General features: G+C 38.8%; 1 protein-coding gene across 7 annotated transcripts in view; it reads right to left on the reverse strand.

Moving 5' to 3' along the window:
- Positions 1 to 13,951, reverse strand: part of ASH1L (ASH1 like histone lysine methyltransferase) — a 173,883-nt gene that overhangs the window by 91,203 nt on the left and 68,729 nt on the right. For all 7 annotated transcript variants that reach the window (XM_045784076.2, XM_087854942.1, XM_087854935.1 and 4 more), the window contains one exon: positions 5,897 to 5,998. In XM_045784076.2, coding sequence (XP_045640032.2) covers positions 5,897 to 5,998 — 102 coding nt within the window. The remainder of the gene's footprint in view (positions 1 to 5,896; positions 5,999 to 13,951) is intronic.

Consider the following 13,951-nt stretch of genomic DNA (forward strand, 5'->3'; position numbering starts at 1 on the left):
AGGATGTTAAGTGAAACTTCTTGGGAAAAAAGTTTTAAAACTAGAATACTAAACATATGAATAAACTAGTTTAGAAAGAATACATGTTGATGGTAAGACTGGAAAATAAGTAGTCTTTGATGAACCTTGTTATCTTAGTGGCCCAGTGACTTGGAGATCTTTGTTTCTTCAAATACCACTCTGCACTTTTTTATGACGACACATAATGTGGGAAATGCTCACCTTCCTCTGGCAAGCCATGTTAGTTCTACAATATTTGTAAACATCAGATTGTAACAGGGCCATTTCCCAAGATGCCTAATTGTTTACTACTAATGAACACAGGTCGTACTTTTCCAAAGCTGATTGATGGATTTCCTACCTATGTGAGTTTAAAATGTGATAGTATTCTAGGTACTCCTTTATAAGCCCCACTGTAGATTCAATCTCATCAGACGACACTGGAATTTTTCTCGAATTACCAATAATTCCCTTCAGATAATATCCAGTAGTCTTGCTTAAATTCAGGATTTTTCAAATTTCAAATTCTCAGTGCTATTAAATATCACTACTTCTTAAAATCTGGCCTCCACTGTTTCTCTGATAATACACTTTGGTTATCTTCCAATTAATTGCAGCTGTATCAGATTTAACTGTAGAGGTCCCTAATCCCCAGTACTGTGTCTTTACCTTTCATACTTACTTCCCCACTGGCAACATGTTTATTATCAGAGTCTCAATGATCAGAACACGTGTACTCATCTTCAATTTTATCTGAAGATGACCACAATGAGAACTGCCTCCTTCCTATACCTGGCTTGGGCCTGCGAGCATTTCTCTCTCTCTCTAATACAAGTGCTTTCCTTGTTGAACTCTCCACGCTCTTTGGCAATTCATTCAACTACCACCTATATTCTAATGATGCCCAAATCTATATTTTCTGAACAAAGCTTTTTTCTACTTCTCTACTTTTGCATGTTTCACAGATTTCTCAAATTCGCATTCACAACTTAAGTCATTATCTCCTCCTTCAACCCTGCTCCCCCAGACTACCAACCTCAGTGAATGATACCGTAAAGCCGACTCTTCAACGTTATACAGAGCACCAATCACATGACAGGAATTTTGTCAGCCAAGCTCAGGCCACATCATCTATTATTTCTCCTCTACTCTTCCCACAAACCATAAAATGTGGTTTTATGTTAGTCTGGTCTCTTGAACCTATCCACTTTCCTTCGCACTACCACAGCCACTTGATACTAAGTTAACCTTGTCTCCCTGCCCTAAAGCAACAGCCTAACTGCTTGTAGAGCTATTACAATCTGTACCTGTCTTTTTTCTCCCATCAAGTGGTAGCATCTAATTCCCCACCTCTTGAATATGAGCTGACCTTAGTGAGTTGCTTCTAGCAACGAGAATTCCACAGAAGTAAGAACATGCTGATTTTCAAGTTTGGGCTAGAAAAGGCAGGACACATTCCACCTGGGTCTTTCTGAGAACAAGTGTCCTTGAACCCAGCTTCCACACTGTAAGTCAGTCTAGGCGGTCTACTGCCATGCTTCCCAATAGATCCTGTTAAGGTCACAGACAATAGTTTCACAACAATGACTGCAGCCATCAGTAAATTTTTATGTATTATTCCTTTTAGTGTATTTATCTCTTTGGATTTATTTCAAAACAGAGCATTAGTTCAAGGATGGGCCATAAAATGTCTTGTACAAAATTGTCTTTGTTCAGTTGTTTACATATCTCAATTACTAAACAGATGGCCTCTGCACATATTTCATTTCTTTGTCTATAACTAGAAGGTTAGGACATAGTTCTGATTGAGTGATTTGCCTTTTGAATGCAAAATAAAGGTTGTCACTCTTGTGCTACCGAAGTAAATGAGAATGCTAGGTCAACCAAGATTGAGGATATACTGATCAAAAACACTTAGGTTTATACTGAACAGGAATTAAATTTGCATTTGGCTCTGGAAGGAACCAGGGCACTCCCACTCGACAACAAATTTTCATTAGTTTTTCTCTGGGTCCCACAGGCAATATAAATCTGCAGGTCCCAAGTCAGGCTCCCTTGCTCAGTGGGGAGCCTGCTTCTCCCTCTCCCTCTGCAGCTCCCCCTGCTGTGCTCTCTCTCACTCTCTGTCAAATAAATAAAATCTTTAAAAAAACTCTGCATGTGACACAGGAGGTGAGAATGAGCTTTTGGAGAGGAGCTCCTTTTCCTGTTCTCCCAAAGCCAAACTGAAACAAGGAATCACCTTCTTCCGCGATGGGTTTCCACTTGCTCTTACCCTGGTAAATGCCGCCTTTAGGGAGTGCCAGATTTAAGCAGAGAAATCTGGTATGAATTTCTGTGCTGCTCAGGCTCTAGGCCACCAGGAAAGAGGCCGATGTTAAGCGGTTCTAATACTCCTAAGTTCTGCTGAATCAACTTTCTGAAAACTTCTGGTTTCCTATTTATTTATTCCAAAGTTCAGCTATGTTTTAAGAAATGTTTTCCAAATTTTATCGAGTATTTTTAGTTTTAGGTACCAAGAAGTTTATTTGTCTGCTCAGTACATCTAATCTACCTCATTGCTGTAAATAAAGAGCTCAAATTTACACCAAGGCCATCTGAATTCTAGCAGTCCCTTCCCAAACAGCCAAACTGCTCTAAGTCTCCACTTGCAAACTGGTGTTATAAAAATCATTTTCCCAATTATTAACACTTTCTGTCCAAATCTTTCCTGACCTCTTTGTGACATCTGACATTAAGAGGCTTCTATTACATGTACTCTTTGCTTTTTCTATATAAAAAAAATCTATTTAAAACTTTTATGTCATCACTGACATCTTTTCTTCCACTTCCCTCCAATGCGAATGTTTCTTAAATCTGCATTCTTGCCATCCTCTCTGGGTTAGCTCACTCACTGCCAGATTAAAGTTTCTATTACATACCATCTCCACCAGAGATCCTGCTCAAACTACAGGCCACTATTTCCAAATGGCTAACTAACATCTCCACCTCAACAGCCCAAACACTGTTCCAATTGAACATATCCAAACCTGAAGCCATTATCTATGCATTTCCTGTCACATTCCATTGTCCACACTGCAATGTTGCAGCGTTTCTCCACAATGGGTGTGTGCTAGACTGTGCTATTATCCTAAGTATTTGCTGCCCTGCCTTCTGTAACATTACGCGCCCCCCCCCTCAACAGAAGGCTTACCCACGTGATCTGCCCTAGCACTGAAATGTGGGCAGAAACTACAAGAGCTGGTCACTGCTTTACTATGCCCCACACCCTCTCTCATAAGACCAGCAACACTGCCACTAGAGGCTCTGTTGGACAGGGTCCGAGAAGGAAGACAACACACAGCAGACCCACAATGGTCACAGGGCACGAACAAAAGGAAGACTTGTCTCAAGCCACTGAAATTCTGGGCCTTTTTTAGCTCTGCAAAATCTATCCTATTCTGAATTATACAATATATCAAATAATTTTTATCTTCCCTGTTCAAAATCCTTCAGTGGCTCCCAACGGCGTCTACAATAAAGTCTCAACGCCTCCAAATGAAACAAACAAACAAACAACAAAAACGCCTACGCCGTCGTATGGGGTCCAGTCTGTTACTACTTATACAGCCTCACTCTCTACCACAATCACGTAATATCCCTCACACACTAGTAACATCAAACAATGTGCTGCTCTCCAAAAATAGCATTCTCTTTTATGGTTCTATGCCTTTCTTTGTGCTAAACACATTCTTACTCTACTCTGCCCCACGTGTTTACACAAATGACAAAAGTATATTTGTCACATCTTTAGGGATGTCTTCTTTAGTCACCCACATGTTAAGTGCTGGAGTTTCTCTGTGTGTCACAATATTCGGTACACTGGCCCATTACAGAATTTAACACACCTTTTACTGGTGACTATGTCCGAATCCTTGAGGGCAGGGGCCTTATCTTATTCATGTTTGTATCTCCAGTGCTCAGTATCACAGTTACTCTCAATAAATATTTATTTAAATGAATAAAACGGGTCTTATGGTAAGAGTAACTTTATGTATCTAGGTATAATTTCTTTTGTTTACTAAAGTAAACTATTTTGGTGATTTTCTTTGTGGCTATCTCCTTGAAATCTCATTCTTTCTTTTCCAGGGTTGGCACATTTTTTCTGTAAAAATCTCAATGGTAGATATTTTAGGCTTTCTAGGATACGTATGTCTCACATATACTTTTTTCCCTTTCTCCTTTATCTTTTTAAGCAATCCTTTAAAAATATAAAAACAGGGGCACCTGGGTGGCTCAGTCAGTTAATTGTCCAACTCTTGGTTTCGGTTCAGATCATGATGTCAGGGTTATGGAACCAAGCCCCATATTAGGCTCTGCACTCAGTGGGGAGTCTGCTTGAGATTATCTCCCTTTCCTTCTCCCTTCCCCTCTAGCTCCCTCCTCTCTCCCAGCTAGTGCTCTCCCTCTCTGTCTCTAAATAAATAAAATCTTAAAAAAAAAAGAAAAAGTAAAAATTATTTTTAGCTGAGGGCTGCACTAAAAGAAGCCTTGGATCACATCTGGTCCATAGGCTGCAGTTTGCTAAACCCTGGTTTAGGTCAACACCATCAAAAGTAGTCTCTCATTGTTTAAGAATCTCTCTGAAGCAGTATAAAAACAGAGCAGTTTGAGAGACAGAACTCTCACTGCTGCTCGAGTTCAACTGTACCTCTGGCAAAATGGGGCTAATAAAGCTTCAAATATGTTGAAGTTCATCATCAGATATATTCAACAAGCATGACACAGGTACAGTTTGACAGGGTGGCCTTGAACTGATGAAGGAATTAGATTTTCTGACTGTAAGTCCCAGGTGATCTACCAATCAAAAAACATGACAGAAAGCCAAGAAACGGTATGTCACTTCCTTGCATAAAATTTTCAGTGGTTCCTGAGCGTTATTAATAAGGTTCCCAACCTGCCTTTCCAGCCTCATCTTCAGTCCCTTTACCCTAACCATACTGGCTCTTTTATTTAATTTCTTAAACGCACTATTCTCCCCTTTACATATGTTACTCCCACTGCCTGGAATGATCCTACCACTGCCCATCTCTCCTGATGACACTGACAGATTAAAAAGGACTTCTTCTGAAATCCTCAGATAGAGGGCATATCTATATATATAGACACACACATACACACACACATATATCTTTATATATAAGACATATAAGATATATGTATATATATCTGTAATATATATATATTACTCTCTAGTTGTTTTTTTTTTATAAACACACACACAATCAGTAAAAAGGAAAAACTGAGAGTGTAATCTAAATCTGTGTATGAACACCATAAATACGACATACTGTATTAAGAGATTATACATATTTAAAATATATAAACATTACCCATTTTAAAAGTTGAGATTAGAAATAAATATTAATAGAGATTCTTCTTACAACCTCACAACTGTTTTGCATATCTCAGAGATTTGTGAATGCTGCTTTGGAAACTACTGCTTTACTAAGCCAATTTTATATATATAGCCAAGTCTTTATTAAATAGTTCCAGTCCACACTGCCCTATAACACCACATACTCCTTTACATCTTAAAATCTCTATTTTTGTGTCTGCCTACTCTTGTACCTAATCATTTTGAATTATTCCCTCTGGACCACAGCAAAACCACTACACCTCTGGGAGTAAGCCTACCCGGACTTCAGGGGCATAAAAGGGAGGACTAGGACACTGTTTCAGTGTACATTTCTGCTCATTCACACATCCCACGACCGCTTGTTTTTTTCTACAGTATCATACGCGTAAATACAAATTATTTTATGTTGTAAAAGTTTATAGTATCATAATCTAAGTCTGTTCACAAGTAACAGATGGGAAATTCTAGTTAAAGTCTGGTACAACAAATAGTACTTGCCTGTTGATGAAGTACTCTCAGATGACGACCTCTTCCGGGTAGGGCTACAGTTTGTGCTCTCTGATGGTCGCTGGGAAGACTTCTCTGAGGTTGGCTGGGAACCTGGAGAGAGAGGAAAAGATAGAAATCATAGGAAAATTCAAGTCTAAAAATAAAGTCAAACCATTCTGTGTCAGAACTGTAGCATTTTAGTTGTTGCCAGTGCCATTCCCTGAAATAATACAACTTTTAAACTGACAGTAAAGTAGACAATAAGCAGAGGACAAACCATACTATGCGCTGCCGACAGAATCTCACAGGTCTCATATACATGAATTTCTCCTGTTACGTTAACAGAGGGAAAACTAGTTTTAGAGGAAGAATGAACAAAATACACGATTTAGTTTTTATGTATCACTGCTATGAAACATATTAAGACATTTATTGATAAAGGTCACTAGCAATATTTTAATCACATCTGTTCCTCATTATCAGTTCAAATCCATCATATGAACCAAAAAACAAAATTTATAATACAATTAATTAGGAATGACTAATGTGAGAAAGCAGGTCCTCCCTGAGCATTTCATTTGATAGAATCAGAGGTGAGGATCAGAGTCAGACCTTAAATCCATACATCCTATCTACTCTACAGAAGTCACTTTCCTAGTCTGTGTGTTTCCTCTACAGCATATTCGGGAAGAACTTGGGGACTAATTTATCCACGGAATAGAGCAAACCTACTTTAAAGCTGTACACGTAAGATTCCTTGGTTATATACATAAAAGCTCATAAAGAGAAATAAACAATTCCCTTTCAAAAAGTCACATACTTTTTGCCAAAACCTGAAATCAATGCAGCGTAATTTAACACATTTCTTACTCAAGAGAAAAGTATGCTGTTCAGGAAAGATTATTTTTCTGGGTAAAATATACTTGGTTCTGATACTGGATTCCTTATAACCAAAAAATCCAGCTGCTGAGAAAACATAATGAATGTCCATCTCATGTTTGTCAAAAAACCAGCGGTACTGTGAAATGTTCATTCTAAACTAGAAAAGAAATTACAGGTAGAAAGCCTTATATATATCTAGAAGCACAAAAGGTACAAGAAATAAAATACTGGAAGATGCGATTTTAAGGATCCCCCTCTAAATAAGAGTTAAGTCCTCAATGAAGATGTGACGAAGTGAATCCAGAGCAAGCCGAGGACAGAAGGACTGAATGGAGCTACGCTTCTAGTGTTCTCCTTTCTTTGAGAGAAATAATAAACCCCGAGCTCTGTTTTATTTATGTAGTGTCTTAAATCACATCACTGTAAATCCTTTTACCAGGCTCTTCTAGCATTGCCCAGGTGAGATACAGGACCATGTGTTGCCACTCAAGAGTAACAAGTTAGATTTTTGGGAAACTGGTATTGTGACAGCACACCCTATTTCTCAAACACAGTGACGAGTAATGCGAGGGCTCATCAAGAAGTAAGACTGTTTACTGTTGAATCTTAAATACAAAGGGATTTTAAAAACCAACAGTACAATAAATCCCCTAGACTGTGGTTCAGGTAAGATTTCCATTAAAGAGCTAAATACCACAATAAAAATATCTAAGAGGTAAAAGCTTAGGCGTCAGTAAAGACATAACTTTATAAGAATTAACACTGAAAAAGTCACACACTGTACTGGTAAATATCTCCTGCTCAGACACACAGCCAAGACAGAAGACAACCGTGGCCAAGAAGCTTGAGACATCAGTGAACTCTCCATCACTATTCTCCTGATGCATGGGCAAGCAATCTTAGATTAACTACAAGGGAAAGGAGGGGTTGGAGAGGACTTTTTATAAAGTCTTCTCTCTCGGTCATAAACTAACATTTACTGAGGACACTTTATATGCTTCGTCCTATGCTAGACACTGTGGAGGTGGGGGAGAGATATAAAAACAGTATACAAGTCTCTGCCCTCAAGGAGCTGATCTAGGGTCATGAATGTCATCATGTATGACATTTCAGATGGCATTTGTGCCATCCATTCTTGAGCTCCGTCTTCAGTTTCTAGGCTATTTGGTAATGCTTCCCAAATTTCCTGATCATCTTCAAGAAAGTCTTGATGAAGGCTGCAACTGTACCTTTGATCATCAGGATATCCTGAGAGTCACCCTGCCTGGCCTCACCCACCTCAGGGTAAAAGAGGGGACGGGTACTTTCTTCAAAGCTCCTTCTTTTGGTGGCATCTGGAGCTGCGGAGGAGGCAGTGGGAGGTGGAACGGGGGTCAGATCCCCGGAGATCGCTATTGGCAGCACTGTACAGCAATTCCTGAGAAACTGAAACAATTGAGAGAGACATGGCTTAGCTCACTCAGCTTCTGAGCCACTTTTCATTTCCTGAAAGTAATGGAGGCCAGCAGCCTATTCTTAGGATTTAACAGGAGATGGGAATAAAATTTCTTTCAGGATGGTTTTCATTTTTCATTTTAAAAGTCTGTTTGAATCCCCTTTTCATACAAAGCAGAGATGTTCTTAACAATATTCCATATTTAAGGGGAATAAGGATGTATCCCTGAGGTATAGATCTCTAGAGTTCAGTAATCATCAGATCTAGATCCTTATTTCATTTAAAAACATTGCTTATAGGACAGTAAGATGATGAGAATACCCGAAAAAAATGACCTAAAGATGTAAAGCAACCAAGATTAAGACTGGAAAATGATGATCAAAACTTAGCACAAGGTAGCAACTTGTTAAACCTGCTCAAACTGGCCTAACAGCAGAAATCATAATGAGATCTGCAAACATTATCTCCGACACTGCCAAAAACGTACTGTGCAGCTGGGTGGCTGGGGAAGAGCAAAGTAACACCCAGAGAGAACGAGCATGTCCATTTCAAAAGAGACCAACATATCCACATTTCAAAACCTAAAACTGAGTGCCGCGCAGAGCTGTGTGTGGTGGAGTGTTAAGTACATCACCAAGGGGCAAGGTGCCCTGAGTTTGTCCTGACTCTGCTACAAATTAAATTTTAAGATCTAGGCAGGTAAACACACTAGAATGTTGTTTTGATAAAGCACTCTAACTCACATGGCTAATGTGAATTCCAAAGTGAAGTAATGTAAAAAATTAAAAGGGTTTTTATAAATGTCATACTGTTATACATAAATTGGCTCCTTAGGTTTATCGTAAATTTTTAGACCCCAATTACTTAATAACGTCACTGACATATAATGTATATGTGTAGGCAACTATTTGATATTAAAATAACAATTAAAGAAGGGCAGGGACTTATGCCCAGTTAGGAAATGGAACTAATGTAGACTATCAAGCATCATTCTTAAATGTGAAGAACAGCCAGTAAAAGAAGTACGTCTGACAGGGAAGCAGGAGTAAGAAGGGACCTCCAAGGCTCATAGGCACCCATGAGGCTGTAAAAACCTCCTCTGAGGTGAATCTTGAATCCACTGACTCTTCAGCACAGCTTCTCCAGGGCTAGGGTTGTATTCTGGATTACATCCATAAAACCCGATGTGCCCACATGAGGCACAAGAACTTGTCCAACTCCGTTCGGGAGGAGAGCGGCTGTCTGCTTCCCCTGCTCGCTCCGCACATCTCTGACAACATGGCAGGCTCCTTAGGGTGGCGACTGCTCTGCCACGTGACACAAGTTTGTTCACGTCTCATCAGGGGTCACTTCAGATCTGCCTGGGGGGAGGCATGTGAAGCCTCTCCACTCCTTGTAGGACAAGAGATCTGTATGGATTCCAGTTCAAGAAACTCTGGTACTCCATCGAAGAATACATACAGAGAATACTTACAATTTCACTTATCAGAGAGTTCCCATCATTTCTCATTTCAATACAGTATAAAGCCAAATAATTAAATACTTCAGAAGTAAACAGAATATAAATGGGATCCTTCAATTCACAAAACTACTGGGTAGAAACACTACTGAGTGTCTCATTACTCAGATATCTAGCAGCTTCAGAAATATGTTTAGAAATGCCACACACATAAATGAAGTAGAAATTATAGATAAATCACAAAAGAATTACCCAAATAAAACTGCACTTCAACATAAATGTAAGTTGAGTACTACACCTACATTCTTTTTCTTCAGTTGGAAAAACAGAGGTCTTCATATAAAACAGAAGGCAGACTATCAGCAAGAAGGGAATCTGAAAAGGGAGAATATCATAAATTGGGAAAATAATGAGGGAAACTAAGAACTGAATACACTCAGACACGTGAGGGAGCCTTGGAAGTAGTTTTGACTATATGGTCTCTGGTTTTACCTGGCCACGATTCAATGAGCTTTTGAACATAAGACAGGTTTTGGAGAAACATTTTTGCCAAATTAAACAAAAAGGGGGAAAGATGGTACCTACAGCAAAACCCTAAGATGAAGTCATGGATAACAATGGCAGAAAGTTGAGAAAACAAAAAAAGAACATAACTGGATTTTAAGGGACAAGAATCTGGAAATCTTTCCATTATACACAAAAATGGGTAGAAACCAAGAAGCTGTTCTGAAGTTCATTTGTCACAAGAGATCTTGCTTGATGTCTACACACGAAGAACTAAAACCAGTCTAAGATAAAAAAGAAATACTACATTTACAGATGCCTGGGTTTGAAGACAGAGTCAAATGGGCAGAGATATCAGCCTAAAAAGAGAAAATTCCCATTGATAATAGTTGGGGGGGGGGTGAGGAGTGGAAGGCATCTCAAAGAAAAAACTGGAATAATAATTCAACCTAACTGTTTCATTGAAGCCTGGAGTATCCTAGGCTAAAAATGAAGAATTTCCTAATGTAAATTAACAAAAGAACACAGTGAATGAAACCAACAGCTGGTTGGATAAAACATGTATTTCTTTAGTGTAAATCCACTATGAAAATTTTCATAACTTATAGTTATGAATTCTGGTCATGCCTTCTTGGGAGCTCAGCACTAAAGACCCAAGAAACTAGGGAAAGGTTTGGGTAAGCAGATTGGTTGTTTCCTTCTTTCTTTCTTTTTTTATTTTTTTATTTTTTTAAAGATTTTATTTATTTATTTATTTGACAGAGGGAGAGACAGCCAGCAAGAGAGGGAACACAAGCAGGGGGAGCGGGAGAGGAAGAAGCAGGCTCATAGCGGAGGAGCCTGATGTGGGGCTCGATCGCAGAAAGCCGGGATCACGCCCTGAGCCAAAGGCAGACGCTTAACGACTGAGCCACCCAGGCGCCCCTCTTTCTTTCTTTTTTTAAAAAGATTTTATTTTTAAGTAATCTCTACCATCTAACGTGGGGCTGGAACTCAGGACTCTTGAGATCAAGAGCCCAATACTCCTCCGACTGAGCCAGCCAGGCACCCGTGCCTGATGTGTCTAATGCTGGAAATAACTTTGAGTAAACTATGGAAGAACAGATTTGAAGTGTACCAGATTTGGAAGGGATACCATGCTGAAGCCAGTTTATAGATGATATACATTTATTTCAAAATCACATATTTAAAACTAACTTCTAACATTTAAAGCATTCCCATCCACCAAAACTAATGCATATTGTAAAATTTTAATTTTAAGAAAGAAGCTTATATTATCATTTACATGCTATTGGCAGTGTTTGTTGATCAGAGAATGAGTCAAAACTGGTTATAACACAAATGAATACCACAGTAAAAGAATCTGAACATAAAATACCAAGCTATTTGGAAGTTTCTGATCAGGTTTTTTCGTTTCCAGATTCAAATTCGGAATCCTTTGCTATGGTTAACAGCTCAGGAGCCCTGGAAGTTTCTCTTGAAAGAGCTGAGCACTGAGATAAAAGCTGGGTCCATGATAAAAACAGCTGTTTCCAATTGTGGGAAATACATTTACTGAGAGCAATACATTTCATCTGACTCACCAATTAAATGCACTACAAGAGAGAATGATTCAGAGCCTATGCTGGTGATTTTTAAGCAAAAAAGTCTGTTTTTTCCCCTCTAATTAGGCTATTTCTCATAATGCCCAAATCAGATCACTCACTGAAATGGAATTGCTCTGGAAATCCCCAAAACTGCACAAACCACCACAATCAATTTTCTGACCTCATCTCCACATGTTCACACTTCACTTTCGGGTATATCTTTATACATCATGCTAGTGAAACGGTCATGAATCAGAAAATTCTGATCAATGCACAGTCTTCAGTTAAAAAGAAAAAGCACAGTACACTTCACTTCAACTATTATGCTGTTACAGTGAATACACTTTTTTCCAAACAAAAAGAAAACTTAGCTCTAATTTATTCTTGGGGGGCAAAATGATTACCAAAACCTATTATATCTATATCTAAAATAGACATAAAATATATAATAAATAAATAAATAATATATATCTTTATACATTCCATAATTTGTAAGCTATAAATGGGAAATACCCCATGCTACCACTCTCCCCATTTTTGAAATCAGGTTACATGTTCTGACATGTACAGCCAGCCATGAGTTGAAAATCCTGAAAAACAGGGATGGAATATGTGATTCTCTAGGTCAGAAACTATTTTCCGTTAGACCTATCTGATGTCTACCTAATTTAAATACATACTTAATTAACTTGAATTACTTACGAGGACGGGATGAAGCCAGAAAGCCTGATCAGGCTTACATGTGAAATCACTACAATTTCATGTGCATCAGGCGGGTCTCAGCCCATTAGCCTGTAAGAGTTACTACAGAAGAGCACATTCAGTTAAAATAAGCTAACCACCACATAAACATCATTTATGAAATAATTAGACCTAATTTATAAAATTAGACCTGTTACCCTTTTTAAAGCTTTATGCAATTTGTTTAGTCCAAATCTGCTCAATTGTCAGTTTGCCCATCTATGAAACAAGAGAAAGTTAGCCACCTTGCTCCAGACTACCTAGGACTATCCTTCCTGCCTGTGCTCCTATCTAATTTCATTTATTTTCCTCATATTCACATCAATATAATTAATCAGATATGCCTGTTTTATGCCAATGAACACTTAACGATAAATCTACTCAGTATAAACACCGTTTTTATTTTTTCTTTAATCAGTTATCAGTTTGAGATAGGCTTCACTCAAGAATTAGTACTCTCTAGTACTTTTTATTTTTTAAAGATTTTACTTATCTGAGACAGAGAGTCCACGAGCACATGCATGCACACACGCACTGTGGGGGGGAGGGGTATGAAGGGAGAGGGAGGAGCAGACTCCCCGCTAAAGCAGGGAGCCCAATGCAGGGGCTGGACCCCGGGACCCTGAGACCATGACCTGAGCCAAAGGCAGACGCTTAACTGGTTGACTGAGCCACCCAGGTGCCCCACTACTCTGCTTTAAGAAAAAAACTAAACTGGTTGTTTTGGAGTAATTTTAAATTTACAGAAGAGTTGTAAAGACAATACGAAGTAAGACTTCTCATATATCCTTTACCCAACTTCCCCTAATGTTAACTTCATATAACTATGGTACATTTGCCCAAACTATGAAATTTACTTTAATTTTCTCACTTATGTCCTTCTCCTGTTCTAGGGTCCAATTTAAGGTATCACATTGTATTTAGTTGTCATGTCTCCTTAATCTCCCTGATCTAAGAGAGTTTCTCAATCTTTCCTTGTTTTCTCAGGTCCTTAATACTTTTGCAAAGTACTGGTCACATATTTTGTACCATGTCCCTTTTTTGGGCTTGTTTTAGTATTATTAGACTGGGGTTGTGTTTTTGAAAAGAGTACTGGGGATGTGAGCTTTTGGAAAGAATACCACACTGTATCAGAGGGTACATGTTACTATAATGATTTGTCATTGGTCAAACTGAACTTGCTCCTGGTTAAGGTGCTGTCTGCTAGGCCTCTCCATTGTAAGTTAGTATTTACCCTTTCTGTACAATCTTATGTGGCATTAGATCACTAAGTTCAGTCTCTATCCAAGAAGTGGGGGTATTAAGCTCCACCTCCTTGAAGAGGACAGTCTACACATAATATTTGGAATTCTTCTGTAAGAAGGATTTGTCCCTTTCCACCACTGATCTCTTTAATCAAGTACTGGATTTCCCCCCCCCCCCCAAGTAAGCTCTACGCCCAACATGGGGAGTGAACT

This window comes from Ursus americanus, chromosome 2 (assembly GCF_024610735.1).
Source record: "Ursus americanus isolate L20-20 chromosome 2, mUrsAme1.1.p, whole genome shotgun sequence".
NCBI classification, from domain to species: Eukaryota; Metazoa; Chordata; class Mammalia; order Carnivora; family Ursidae; genus Ursus; species Ursus americanus.